This window comes from Aethalodelphis obliquidens, unplaced genomic scaffold (genome assembly GCF_003676395.1).
Source record: "Aethalodelphis obliquidens isolate GAN/ISIS:26980383/991018 unplaced genomic scaffold, ASM367639v1 scaffold17, whole genome shotgun sequence".
In the NCBI taxonomy this organism is placed as follows: domain Eukaryota; kingdom Metazoa; phylum Chordata; class Mammalia; order Artiodactyla; family Delphinidae; genus Aethalodelphis; species Aethalodelphis obliquidens.
This window is the reverse complement of record NW_020837961.1, coordinates 24,243,055-24,256,255: the sequence shown is the minus strand read 5'-3', so window position 1 is coordinate 24,256,255 and position 13,201 is coordinate 24,243,055. Positions and strand designations below refer to the sequence as shown.

Genomic DNA, 13,201 nt, shown 5'->3' with positions numbered 1-13,201 from the left:
CAGCGGCCATGGCTCACGGGCCCAGCTGCTCCGCGGCATGTGGGATCTTCCCAGACCGGGGCACTAACCCGTGTCCCCTACATTGGCAGGCGGACTCTCAACCACTGCGCCACCAGGGAAGCCCGCAGCCACCCATTTTAAAAATAATGAACGTGGGGATCAGGAAGGAATCCCGGGTCCTTAATCACACACACACAGAACTAGAACCTGGATCTCCTGACTCTCAAGAGGTCTTCTTTCCTCCATATCAATAAAAACAACAAACACAAACAATGCAGGCAACTCACTGTCCTCATTTTAAAATTCATTTCAGTCAAAATGCTAAGTCAAAAATTAAACAGTGCACATTACTAATGGATGAGAAAGCTCTTTGTAGTCTCATAGGTACATAGCATATACGTAAACCTCTTGAAAAGGTAAAAAAAAACCTCCTTCAGTACTAAAAAGTTCTGGACTCAGCTATAAGAAACTGTTGAATTGTGTTTCAAGAAAACACACTGAAAACCTGCTAATGTGACTCAAAGAAGTAGGGAAAAAATGATATTCAGGGAAAGATACCTTTGACGTAAAGGATGATTAACCAAGTAAGGTTCCAAAGTTACCCTCTGTAATAAATACAGCACAGAACAGGTTTAACAACAAGTTCTGTGAGCTTCTGAAGAGAGGATATGAAAGGTGATTGCCTCGCCCAAATATATAATTAGTTTTGTTTCTCAGCGTAACAGAGGAGGAAAATCTGTCTTGAGGATTCAGAGCCAAGTCAGTCAGCCACTAGAATAAGTTTCTGACTCATAAATTTAATCAGACATATGAGTTTCTTTTTTCCATTTCGATGGCATCTTAAAACTTCTTATTTCTCAGAGGCAGGCAGAAGAGGAGGCAAAAAAGAGATCAATTCTTGTGAGCGATGTCTGTAACCTTCACCCTCCTCGAACCTCACAGCACAATCCTAGCGCTGAGGCAAGGGCCTTATTAACTCTTGAATATAAGAAAATCGGGGGAAGGGGGGGCTGGGATGTAGTGAGAGAGTAGCTTTGCCATACACACACTACCAAACATAAATGGATAGCTGGTGGGAAACAGCTGCATAGCACAGGGAGATCAGCTCGGTGCTCTGACCACCTAGAGGGGCGGGATAAGGAGGGTGGGAGGGAGACGCAAGAGGGAGGGGATGTGGGGCTATATGTATACGTACAGCTGATTCACTGTGCTGTATAGCAGAAACTAACACAACATTGTAAAGCAGTTATACTCTAATAAAGATATATTAAAAAAAAAAAGGATGAGTGACATATGGGACAGAGCCACCCCCAGTGGCACTCATACTAGATCAGTGCATCCCTTGCCCACCCATATGTACCTGAGAATAAATTATTGTTTTTTGGAAAAAAAAAAAAACCAGAAAATCACAAGCTTTACTGGAACCACTAAAAAACTGACCAATCAAAAATAAATCTCAGTGTGATGAACTTTTACTCTCACACACAAAAAAGACCACTTGCTTATTGTTGAAACAAAAGTAACAAGTGTCTCCGTCCTAGAAGTACTAACAAGCATAGCATTAAAAAAAAAAGAGGGGTGCATTTATAGAACTGATCTCTGGGAATTCCCTGGCGGCCCAGGCGTTAGGACTCTGCGCTTTCACTGCCAAGGGTGAAGGTTCAACCCCTAGTCAGGGAACTAAGATCCCTGAAGCCACGTGGCACAGCCAAAAAATAAATAAACAAAAAAATAAAAATAAAAAGAACTGATCTCATAAGACAACCATGCATTTAAAGCATATACTTTATATATATATACATAATAACATATTCTAATAGTATTACAATAGCTAAAATAGTGCTACTTGAATAAGGAAAAGTTATTAAAGCCTGCTACTACTAACATTTAACACAAACACTCCTATATTCCAATGATACTTTCCTCATAGTTGACATCCTTGTTAAAGGTTAAAAATGTCTAGATAATAAGTTGGTGTCTATGGACACATATCAAGAGGATATAGATTTACATATAACATGGAAGTGCATTAAACCCTGACTAGAGGAATCAGAGCTCACTTACCTTCACAAAGCTCATGCGAATAGTACACATTTTTGTGAGCTCATAGACTGTCTCAAAGCCATGGTTCACAGACTGTGCCAGTAACTGAGCAAATTCTTGGTTGTTAAAAATTTTCAAACTACACCCACTAGGGATCTTGCAAACAGTAGTGGGATGAAATCCATGATGGTAGTTGCAGTTCCGACTCTGCACAAAGATACTACTGTCACTGAGGCATTCAGCATATACCTCGCCTCCGACATAATAAAGATGAACTCCTGCAGGGAGACAAAGCACAGAGTGTGGTCATTATCGCTTTTCACAGCTGAAAAGCGTCTGTGTAGCTTCAGAATGTAAATTTACATGGTTGATTCGATAAACAGACATTCTCCAAGTCTTGCACAATTGATAAAATCTTAGTTAACTGTATTAGTTAATACAATGTCCATATGTCAACATGCATGTCTAGAAGGTTGTAGGAAATAACACAACAAAGTCTCTTAAAAATAAGTAACAGAGTGCAGCAATTTCATCTTGAAAAGCACTTAATGCCTATTTGGCCATGAATTGGGAGCAAATTCTCACTTTAAAAACATAGCACAATAAAGCTGAACTTGATCATGGGATCCTACGCATATTCGTTACATAAGCTCTCTTGTATTTATTTTGCAGCTAAGCTTTTCAAAAAATTTTAGGGTAGGGGAAGGGAGGATCGAGAGGAGTAAGAGAACTAGAAAACCACAGGTGGAGGAAGTACTGCTGAGAAGTGTAAGATGTAAGGTCCAGGGCTTCCCTGGTGGCGCAGTGGTTGACAGTCCGCCTGCCGATGCAGAGGACGCGGGTTCGTGCCCCGGTCCGGGAGGATCCCACATGCCGCGGAGCGGCTGGGCCCGCGAGCCATGGCCGCTGAGCCTGCGTGTCCGGAGCCTGTGCAACGGGAGAGGCCACAGCAGTGAGAGGCCCACGTATCGCAAAAAAAAAAAAAAAAAAAAAAAAAAATAGATGTAAGGCCCAGGGGGAAAAAAACCTAGAAAAAGTAATTCATACTGTGTGGAATCTGATCTCACTCAACTATTATCTGCTCCAAACTTCTTCCTGTGAGACCTAGAGTGCCAGGAGTGTAGGAAATTGATCTTACCCAGCCTTTAAAAAAATGAAAGGGGAAAAAACCACTCTGACAAAACCCCACACCATTATAGGCCACCCAGCAAACAGTCACATCCCATGTGGCGTTCAGTGATGGACCTTGCAGGTAACTCTGGCAAAGCTTAGTCAATGCAAGAACCTACTGTCTCATCCAAAATATTATGTGCTCATATGTGGAATCCAAAAAAAACAGTAGTACTGATGAACCTAGGGGCAGGGCAGGAATAAAAGACGCAGCCGTAGAGAACGGACTTGAGGACACAGTGGGGGGAAAGGGAAGCTGGGACAAAGTGAGAGAGTGGCATGGACATATATACACTACCAAATGTAAAATGGATGGCTAGTGGGAAGCTGCTGCATGGCACAGGGAGATCAGCTCAGTGCTTTGTGACCACCTAGAGGGGTGGGATAGGGAGGGTGGGAGGGAGACTCGAGAGAGGGGATATGGGGATATATGTATACGTATAGCTGATGCACTTTGTTGTACAGCAGAAACTAATACAACAGTGGAAAGCGATTATACTCCCATAAAGATATTAAAGAAAGAAAGAAGGAAAAAAATGCAAGTCGAGCTGATGGCTGTGTCTACAGGGCTGTCATGATTTGAGTGAACTAAAGTATTTCAGAAAAATGAAAAAAAATACTATGTGCTGTGTTGATATGTATACACAATGGCTAAGACTGCTGTAACAATTAAATAGCCACTGGAGCAGAAGCCCATTTTTCTGTCTGATGTAGAGAAAACAATTTAAGGGTGTGTGTGTGTTTGCTACTTTTTTCCTGATTATAAAAATGAGGAATTTTCATTTTAGAAAATTTAGAAAGTAAAGCAAATATAAAGAAGCAGAAAACATTATCACTCCTTTAGAGGCCCAGAGGCAGTAACTGTGAATACACGTCGTATTCGGTCTTGAGTATCATTAAACTTTCTTTGCAAACATTTAACATATCTCCACCATTGAATGACTACAACAATTTATTTAAAGGATTCTCCCATCATTGGACCATTCTGTTGATACTAATTTTCTGCTATGATAACAATGCCATGATGAATGTCTCAGCATAATTTTTGATAATATCATTAGGAGCAATTCCTGGAAGTTATGTCATTGGATCGAAGGCTCTTGATTCACTTTGCCGGAGCGCTTGTATCAATATACACTCTCTCCAGCAGCAGATGAGTGCCTTTCTCACTTCACCCGTGCCAGTACTGAGTCTGAGTTTAAAACAACAACAAAATTCCCCTAATTTATAGCTGGAAAACAATATTGTTTTAATTTGCACGTGAGCCTTGATACGCTCTCCTCTGTTTACTAGCCATCTGTGTTTCTCTTATGGATTTACTGTTCATATTTCTTACTTATTTATTCCTCTGGGGTTCTAGTATTTTCATTATTTTTTTAATGAGCTGCGCATATAGGAAAGATATAAATAATTTATTTCTTATTTGTTTCCCCGTTAGTCCTTTGTCTTTTAATTTTGTTCACGGTACCGTTTTTCTTTAACCTACAGAAGTTTGAAATCTTTAAGTAGACAAATCTCTTGCAATCTTTCTGTTGCTTTTTATGCTTAGAAAATCTCTGCCACTCTTTTTTTTTTTTTAAAGCATTTTCCAGTCTATCTCATCCTTTTTTTTTTTTAAATGTATTTAATTTTTGTCTGTGTTGGGTCTTCCCTGCGGTGCACGGGCTTTTTCTCCAGTTGCAGAGAGCGGGGGCCACTCTTCATTGCGGTGCATGGGATTACTGCGGAGTAGTTATGGCACGCAGACTCAGCCGCTCCGCAGCACGTGAGATCCTCCCGGACCGGGGCACGAACCCAGGTCCCCTGCATCGGCAGGCGGACTCTCAACCACTGCGCCACCAGGGAAGTCCTCTCTGCCACTCTTGATCAATATATGTTCTTCTAGCTTTTCAATAGCTTGCCTTAAAAAATAATTCAACTCACTAATCCATTTGCATATGTGGAATGGGGCAGGGTTTCTACCCCCAGCCTCCCCCCAAAGCTAACTTCGTTATTGCAGGACCACTGGAAGACTCTACTAATTTGTTATGCTTCACTTATCATACATTAAATTTTTAAATACAGTATAGTCTGAGTTTACTTTATTCTATTGTTCTCTCTACACACCGATTTAATTGTAGTTTCATAATCTTTCATTAATCGTCACCTTGAGAATTTTTTCTTTACTCTTCCATTAAAAAATTTTAGCTATTTTCACTTATTTATCCTTCTGGGTAATATGCAGAATACATCTTCCAACTTTCAAAAACAAAACATTGTGATTCTGACATGGATTGTTTAAACTATGAACTAAATTAGGAAGAATGAATATCCTTAAACTGTTCTCACAATATTAAGCCTTTTCTTTAAGGAACACAGACTACCTATTTATTATTCAAATTTTCTTTCGCTCTCAGTGAAATTTGGTTTTCTTTACATAATTCTCATATGTTGCTGGTTCAGATTATTTACGCATTCTGCTGCTACTGAGAATGTAATTTTCCTCTCCATTATATTTTCTAACTGGCTATTGCCAGATTAAAGAAAACTGATATATAATTTCTAAAAATAGAGTCGAGGCATCTGGAACAATTTGAAATAACAGCATTCCCAGAATCCTTATTTTCTTCCTAATTGTTAATAGGAATGTTCCAGAGTACAATGGCTTTTTACTACATTGGAGTAATGGTCAACTTTAGAATATAATGAAAACTATGTCCCTCTGTTCCAAATGCATGCAAAATTGTGTTTATATACAATTTCAGGGGTTTACAGACCACAAAAAGATACCCATACGATGTGAACCTGAGTTCTGACATTTCATCATTAGATGTGTAGTTTAGGCTTATATTTTTTCCTTAAGCATACTACGGAATTATCTATCAGTTCCTGTTTTAAGAGTTGTTGTTTTTGTTTCCAGGATTCAATGTTAAACTTCATCTCAAATGTCTTTTAAGCACCTATTGAATAACCTTTTAATTTGTTCTAAATTTCATAGTAGGTCATTTAAAAAAACTTTTACTCTGGAAATAATTTGAAAACTTACAGAAATAGAACAAACAACAAAGAAAAACAGAACAAAGAACACCCACACAACCATTCTCCAGATTCACCTGTTGGGACAGTTCACTCCATATGCTTCATCATGGGTACCTCTGTCCTCTCTATTCTTCCACACACACCCTCATATACACACACATAGGTACATACATGTATACATTCGGACACAGGATTGTTTTAGGTGGATAGATATCTCTATCTATAAACATAAGATACATATATAATTTCCTCCTGAACCATTTCATCATGGTCCTTTACCCCTACATACTTAAGTGTGTATTTCCTAAGAATAGGGGTCTTCTCTTACAAGCCACAGCATAATCAGCAATGCCACTGCATTTAACACTGATGTAATACTTCTATCTTATCTGCCACTCATATTCTAATTCTGTCTGCTGACCCCAATAATGCTCTTTGTAGTACTTTTCCCCTGTCTGCTGCAGGATCACGTCCAGGGGCAGATTATTACATAGAGCTGTCATGTTTCTTTAGCCGTTTTAATGTGGAACATTCTCACACCTTTGTCTTTCGACATCAGTATTTTGGAAGAATACAGTCCCTTCTCACCCTTTGTGTCTGGGGTCTGTCTGAAGGCACCCTGAGATTCGATTCAGATCTGCATGCTCAGTTGGATTTCTGTGTAGGTGACGTTACTCCCTCCTCAGAGCACCACAGCTGGAGGTTCACGACCTCCATCTGCCTCTCACTGGCGATGATAATTCTCATCGCCTAGTCAAGATGTTGTCCAATTTCTCCACTAAATAGTTACTGATTTTTATTCTCCCATGTCAGTAACAGGCAGCCTGGGAGGAGATACTTAAAGACCATGAAAATATCCTGATTCTCATAAAAAGTTCTCTCTATATTTAGCATCACTGACTATTCTTGCCTGATGGTTGCAAAATGGGGACTTTCTAACTCCACCAACTCACTCTGCATTTACCAGTCAGCCTTCCCCATTCATTTATTTATCTGTTACTGGCATGGACTTATGAATTACTATGGCTTTCCAGTGGTTTAAAACTCACTACTGTATTTAATTATTTTGGTGCTCGAACTACCCCAGAGTTGGCCAGTGGAAGCCCCTCCAAGTTGGCTCCTGGGAAATGCCTCCATCACGTGCATAAGTATTTGTTTACTTTCGGACATAACAGAACGTTGCGGCTCATCTTGCATCTACCTGTCTCAGCCTTGGAGTCAGCCCTTTCTCCAAAAGCCCTGGTTCCTCTTAGCAGCCATGGAGTTAAGAGATGATGGTCTGAGCACTGTATGTGCTTATTACTACTGGGTATCTTTGCCTCTTGGCCCTCTCAGCAGACAGATCAGAAACTATATGCATGCAGAGACACATCCACATATGCCTTCATACACGTGCATACATACACGTGTACAGGAGTACATGAACATGCATGTACACATTATTAAAATCACGATCTCACACTGATACCTCCACAGGGTTTATTTTTTACCCTTCTCCACACTGTATGTCTCTTCTTTTTTTTTTTTTTTTTGTGGTACGTGGGCCTCTCACTGTTGTGGCCTCTCCCGTTGCGGAACACAGGCTCCGGACACGCAGGCTCAGCGGCCGTGGCTCACGGGCCCAGCCGCTCCACGGCACGTGGGATCTTCCCGGACCGGCGCACGAACCCGTGTCCCCTGCATCGGCAGGCATCAAACACTGCGCCACCAGGGAAGCCCTGTATGTCTCTTCCTATTCCACAGTGAAAACCCAGGTTTACCCCAACAACCACACATTTAGTCATTTGCTTAATATTATAATACATCTTAAAATTTCATAACTGTCTCCTTCACACTGCCACTAAATAATCAAGTCTATTAAAAAGAGTTCAGGATTTGTTTGCAGTCGCTCTACCTTACCTGGCTCAGGCTGAGGTTCTGTAGCCAAATACTATATATTCATAAGTTATTTTGAATTAGTTCTTTTTTTTTTTCCCCAGTGGGTCATGGTATTCATTTGAAATACATTCGGTTTACTTGTTTTCATTTGCTTTTTGCTTTTAGTTTTAGGTTGTAAAGAATTTTTTAACAGCTATTTCATTCTTTGGCAAAACACGTGATAGAATGGTGTCCCCAGATAGCAAATCACTATTCCAGCTATAATTATTATGAGTCAGGAGACCGCAAAAATCGCTGATTGGAAAATGAAGAACTTCCTGATAATACAAATTGAAAAAATATTTATAAACCGTACCGGCAAGTGTATATCATCTGGTATTGACTCCAGGAACGACTGGTGAGTTCTGGGGTAAGAGGGACATGACAGACAAACATTTGAGAGAGGTTCCAGTGAAAGCTCACCTTTCCCGATGTGTCGCCTAGTGTTTTCGATAGTGGAATTCCGGTTGACGTTGGAGAGCAGCCCAAGGCAGAAACGGTTCTTGTTGTTGGAAGGATCGGTGAAGCCATCCACCAGCACGCTCGTGGAGGAGGCATGGAAAGCTTCGCCCACACGATTATTGAGCTCGTAGTAGACAATAGAGCACCAGTGTTTTGGTTCCTCGTAAGCAACTGCTTGAACATCTTTAAGAAAGAAAAGCTGAGAGTCAACCATGGTGAGTGCCCTGGGCTCTCAAAAACTGAAACTTGTGTGGTGAAGTTGGCTCAGGGCCGTGGAATGAAGATGTGAAGAAGCCACTGCTATGATGATGTATAGAGTTCATCTCTGATCTCAGAAGCAGGTACTCCTTGCTAAGTGCGACATTCACCTTTCACTGGAAGATATTTTCTCCAGTGGCCATCAGATAACCAAGACACTGGCTGAGCAAGCACACGAGCAGCATGTGCTGAACACTCTGTAATTCACCAAAATGGAAATGACCCCACCACTGACCCTGGCTCACCATCTAAAGAGACGCAACAAGTGGCAAGTGAAAAAACAAGTGCGGAGAGAACAATAGAGGACAGGAAATGTGCCAAAGGTGCTGGCGCAAAGAGGAATTACTTTGGACAACGCCTCAGTAGGCCGAAGCTTTTTCAAAGCAATGAAAATCAGTTTCTAATTATTGATAAGAAGTTACCTTACTTCACATTCGGTTGCCAATAACTCTCACAGCTACAGCTTTGCTCCAGTCCTCAAGCTCAGGAAGAAATCCTGCCAGCTGGCCATTCTTACAGGATGAATCATATCTCTCTCATCCAGATTTCATGCTAACTTCCTTATATTTCCTTTAAGTCATGCAGAGCAGGTGTGTTTTGTCTCTCCATTCCCAGAATGGGCCAACAATGGAAATTACCCAGCTTTACTGACAGGATGCAGCTTGTTAAGTCAAATCTCTTAAGACTAACAAATCTCCAAACAGAACATGCTTCTAAACATTTGCAACTAAAAAGTTCTAAAGATAAGTTCCTTCTGTAGTAAAACCTCTTATACCAGTGCTTTAGCAATTCCAGGAATACAAACCACATGTATCTAGTATGCCAATATGTAATGATCTGAGGTTTATGAAGACTTGAGTGTACAATCTTAAAAAAAAAAAAAGAGAGAAAATCCACATTGGAAGCACGAACTCTAACTGTTAAGGGAGAACGACCTCTGCGTTCTTCACATCAACCTCCACGTATATTAAAATGAGCTTTACTGTAGAATTCGGTAAAGAAAATAAGGAAAATGATCATTAAGAAAATCCACACATACAGTAACTGCTTTATACACTTAAGCAGGTAAGCTGAACACAAACACACACCATCTTCCCTGTTTGCTAAGTGTTATCCCATGTCAATAAGCTGTATTTCAAAGAGCAAAGTTTTAGTGATTTACAGGTGCCAAATCTTAAAGAAGACTGCAACATCATAAAGAGAAGGCTTTTTTTTTTTTTCCGGCTGTGCCGCACGGCAGGCGGAACTTCCCCGACCACGGATCAAACGCGCACCCCCTGCACTGGAAGCTCGGAGTCTTAACCACTGGACCATCAGGGAAGTCTAAGAGAGGGCTTGAATCAGCTATCAGGATTGCTCACAGGACTATTCATCCAGGTTGGAGGCTGACAATTGTTTTTTCTGTAAAAGGCCAGAAAGGTCTTGGGGGCCACGTGGTCTCTATGGCCCCTATTCAACTGTGCCCTAGCTGTGCAGAAGCAGCCACAGATAATATGTAATAAATGAACACAGCTGTGTCCCAATAAAGCTTTATTTACAAAAACAGGGAGCAGGCTGAAGTGGCCCGTGGGCTGCAGTCTGCTGACCCCTGCTCCAGGAAAACCACCAAAGTATAACAACCACAAGGCCAATAGCGGGTCCTCATGAAAATATTAAGTGTAAACTTATTCTAATGGGGAAAGAATTTTAAGCCATTTAAAGGAAAAATTTTAAAGCAAATTGAAGGTCTGTTTCTTGAAATCAGACATTTTGGGCTTAGCCACCATGGCTGCAGGTCCACAGGCTTATAACTGTTTCACAGTGCTGTACCCATTCTCTCCTGCTATTCTGTTCCCCAAATACACATTCCAAGGATGTGTGAGACAGGAGTTATTTTCCCCAACCAAAATCTTTCTCAACTCATAATTTTATGTTTGAGAGTATATTCTAGAGATTATCAAAATACAGAGCTAATAAAAAAGATGACAGACAGCCAATAAAAAAGATATAAGAAATGTTTACAGATTAAAAAGGTGTAAATTCCAATTTATTACACTGCACACTGAAGGAAGGTTCTTTGAGTTCATCCACAACTTTTAAGAAGTTAAAAGATATCAGCAACTCTGACAAGGTCTGAGGTATCTGCAGACCTTTACTGAAAAAGTGATAGGAATGAGATAAGACATACCTAGTAACGAAATGGCTTTTTAACTTGAATGTGCATTAAATGAATACAAATTGAACGAGCCATCTCTGCCGCTGCTGAGCCGGGCAGCGAAGCACTTTCCTCCAGGGGAGGTTACCTGGGGACAGTTTCACTCAATGTGTGGTCATGACTTCTTACAGATGCTCAGGGATTCTCCCAACGCTTATTTACCCGAGTTCCCTGCTCGCTTAAGCCTCTGCAGACCTGGCAGAATGATGGCATCCTCCTCTCAGACACTGCCAGGGATCACAAAGACCCACCCTCTACTAGAGAGGAAAAGAAGTCAGCTCCTCAGGGTAAGAAAAGGAAAAACATGCGCCTCCCACCCCTTCTTGTAACAAGGTAAGAAACAAACAAATAGAGCAAGAAGGGAACAAAAGCTATTAGTTTGTTTCAGCTGCAGCTATACATAGATGAGGCCTAGAAAATAGATGGGGCTTATGAATATCTATTCCAACGACCAAAGAACCTTTTGGAAAGCCTTGTTATACGAACTTTAAATTTTGGAAATCACCAGTGAAAACTCTAGTTTTACGTTCTTTTTTCTCCCTCAACATCCTTTGTCTTTCACATAAAAATACTCTTTTATCACCAATTCAAAAGTATTGAGTATTGAAGTTATAAACAGATGACTGCACAATTGTATTTAGGCCTTCATTAGTTAAATCAGTGTGCCTGTTCTTCATATAAAAGGCTTATCTGTAATCCAAAGAAGTCTTTCCATTGAGCTTCTCTTACTATAAGTGCTTATCTTTTTCAAATAGCTATCTTTTTAAAGACTAATAAAAATCTGTGAGAGAAAGCAACACTTGGACAGATAAACTTCAGACTCTGAAAGGGAATAAGCAGCAATTCATTTTACCTCCTCTGTTGACTTCTGAGGGCAGTGAAGGCGCCATTATATTTGTGTCCATGGGCTGAGAGCCATCCTGGGTTATGGGATCTTCAGGAGGCAGATAAGCAGGTGGAGGTGTATCGGCTACAAAATTTGGAAAAAAGCTCTGGTAAACACACGTGCTTAAAACATATATTCTCTTCGGTGCCGAAATTCTTAAGAGATTAAGTTGCCATTTCAACCTCCCCATCGGAAGATTAGAGGCTACAGGCGCTGGACTGGGTGTACACTTTTTGAAAATTACTACCATCTTATGCAATAAATAATCTTATACAATTGTAGTGAAGATTCAGTGGGACGAAAGCACCGTATGCCAGTTCTAGAAGTTGTCTGCCTACCGAGGATCATGCCATTTTAAAACAATCAGAAGGGCATTTAAACATGCTTTCACCCAACCCACTTTAAAAGGGCCTCTGCATTTCATCATTTCCCTGGTGGACGGAATACCTTCGAAAGCTACGCAGGACTTCTTAAGAAAAGGAGCTTCAGGGTCTCTTGCATTAAATCTATGGGCTCTTAGGGATTTATCAATTGAGTTTCATTACAGCCAACTTACTGACTCCAACTGTGAATTTCCCATGACTTCAAGAAATCTGCTGGGACTACCTTCTCCCTACCCACTTAAATATATGTAACAGATTCACTTTGCTGTACACCTGAAACTAACACAATGTTGTAAATAAACTATACCCCAATAAAAATTTTTTAAAAATCTTCTGTACCCATATTAAAAAAATAATAATCACAAGTTTCAAAATCCCTAGTAGCAGAATAATAGGAAAGAAATCAGTTTGTCGCCAACTATCTTCTATTTCAGAATTTGCATACATGTTTCTCCTGGAAAGCGCACAGCTAACTGGCAAATAAGAGGCAAAGAGTGTGATTTTTGAAACAAAGAACACTAACACAAGTCTTGTGCTTTCTTAAATAAGGATTTCCCACAAACAATCCTTTGTGATGGAAAAACAAGTTCCTCATGGGCTATGGTGAGCTCACCTCATACCACTTAGCACATACAACAGAGCAGGGAACAAAGCTTCACCTCAAAGAACCACCAATAGCTTGGACAGGTACTCTAGACCACTCAGGGCAACCATCAAATAGAAAAAGCGAACACTACTCTTTCAGAGTTTCTCAAGAGATTTCCCAGACTGACTTTCCAGCTGAATCACAACCTGGCCACTTCTACCGTCCAGGTGCTAACAAGCCAGGCCTCAGAGCACAAAGACAGGACTATGGGGACCTGATCTGGA

General features: G+C 40.6%; 1 protein-coding gene across 8 annotated transcripts in view; it reads right to left on the bottom strand.

Annotated features, from left to right (window-relative positions):
* The window catches only part of SMAD1 (SMAD family member 1), a 77,243-nt gene that overhangs the window by 3,274 nt on the left and 60,768 nt on the right, over positions 1-13,201 (bottom strand). For 6 of the 8 annotated variants that reach the window (XM_027117095.1, XM_027117099.1, XM_027117096.1 and 3 more), the window contains exons 4-6: positions 11,916-12,032; positions 8,572-8,793; positions 2,065-2,321 (exon numbers count right to left, since the gene is read on the bottom strand). In XM_027117095.1, the coding sequence (XP_026972896.1) occupies positions 2,065-2,321; positions 8,572-8,793; positions 11,916-12,032 (596 nt within the window). The remainder of the gene's footprint in view (positions 1-2,064; positions 2,322-8,571; positions 8,794-11,915; positions 12,033-13,201) is intronic. The other 2 variants (XM_027117101.1, XM_027117102.1) reach the window with 1 other exon arrangement.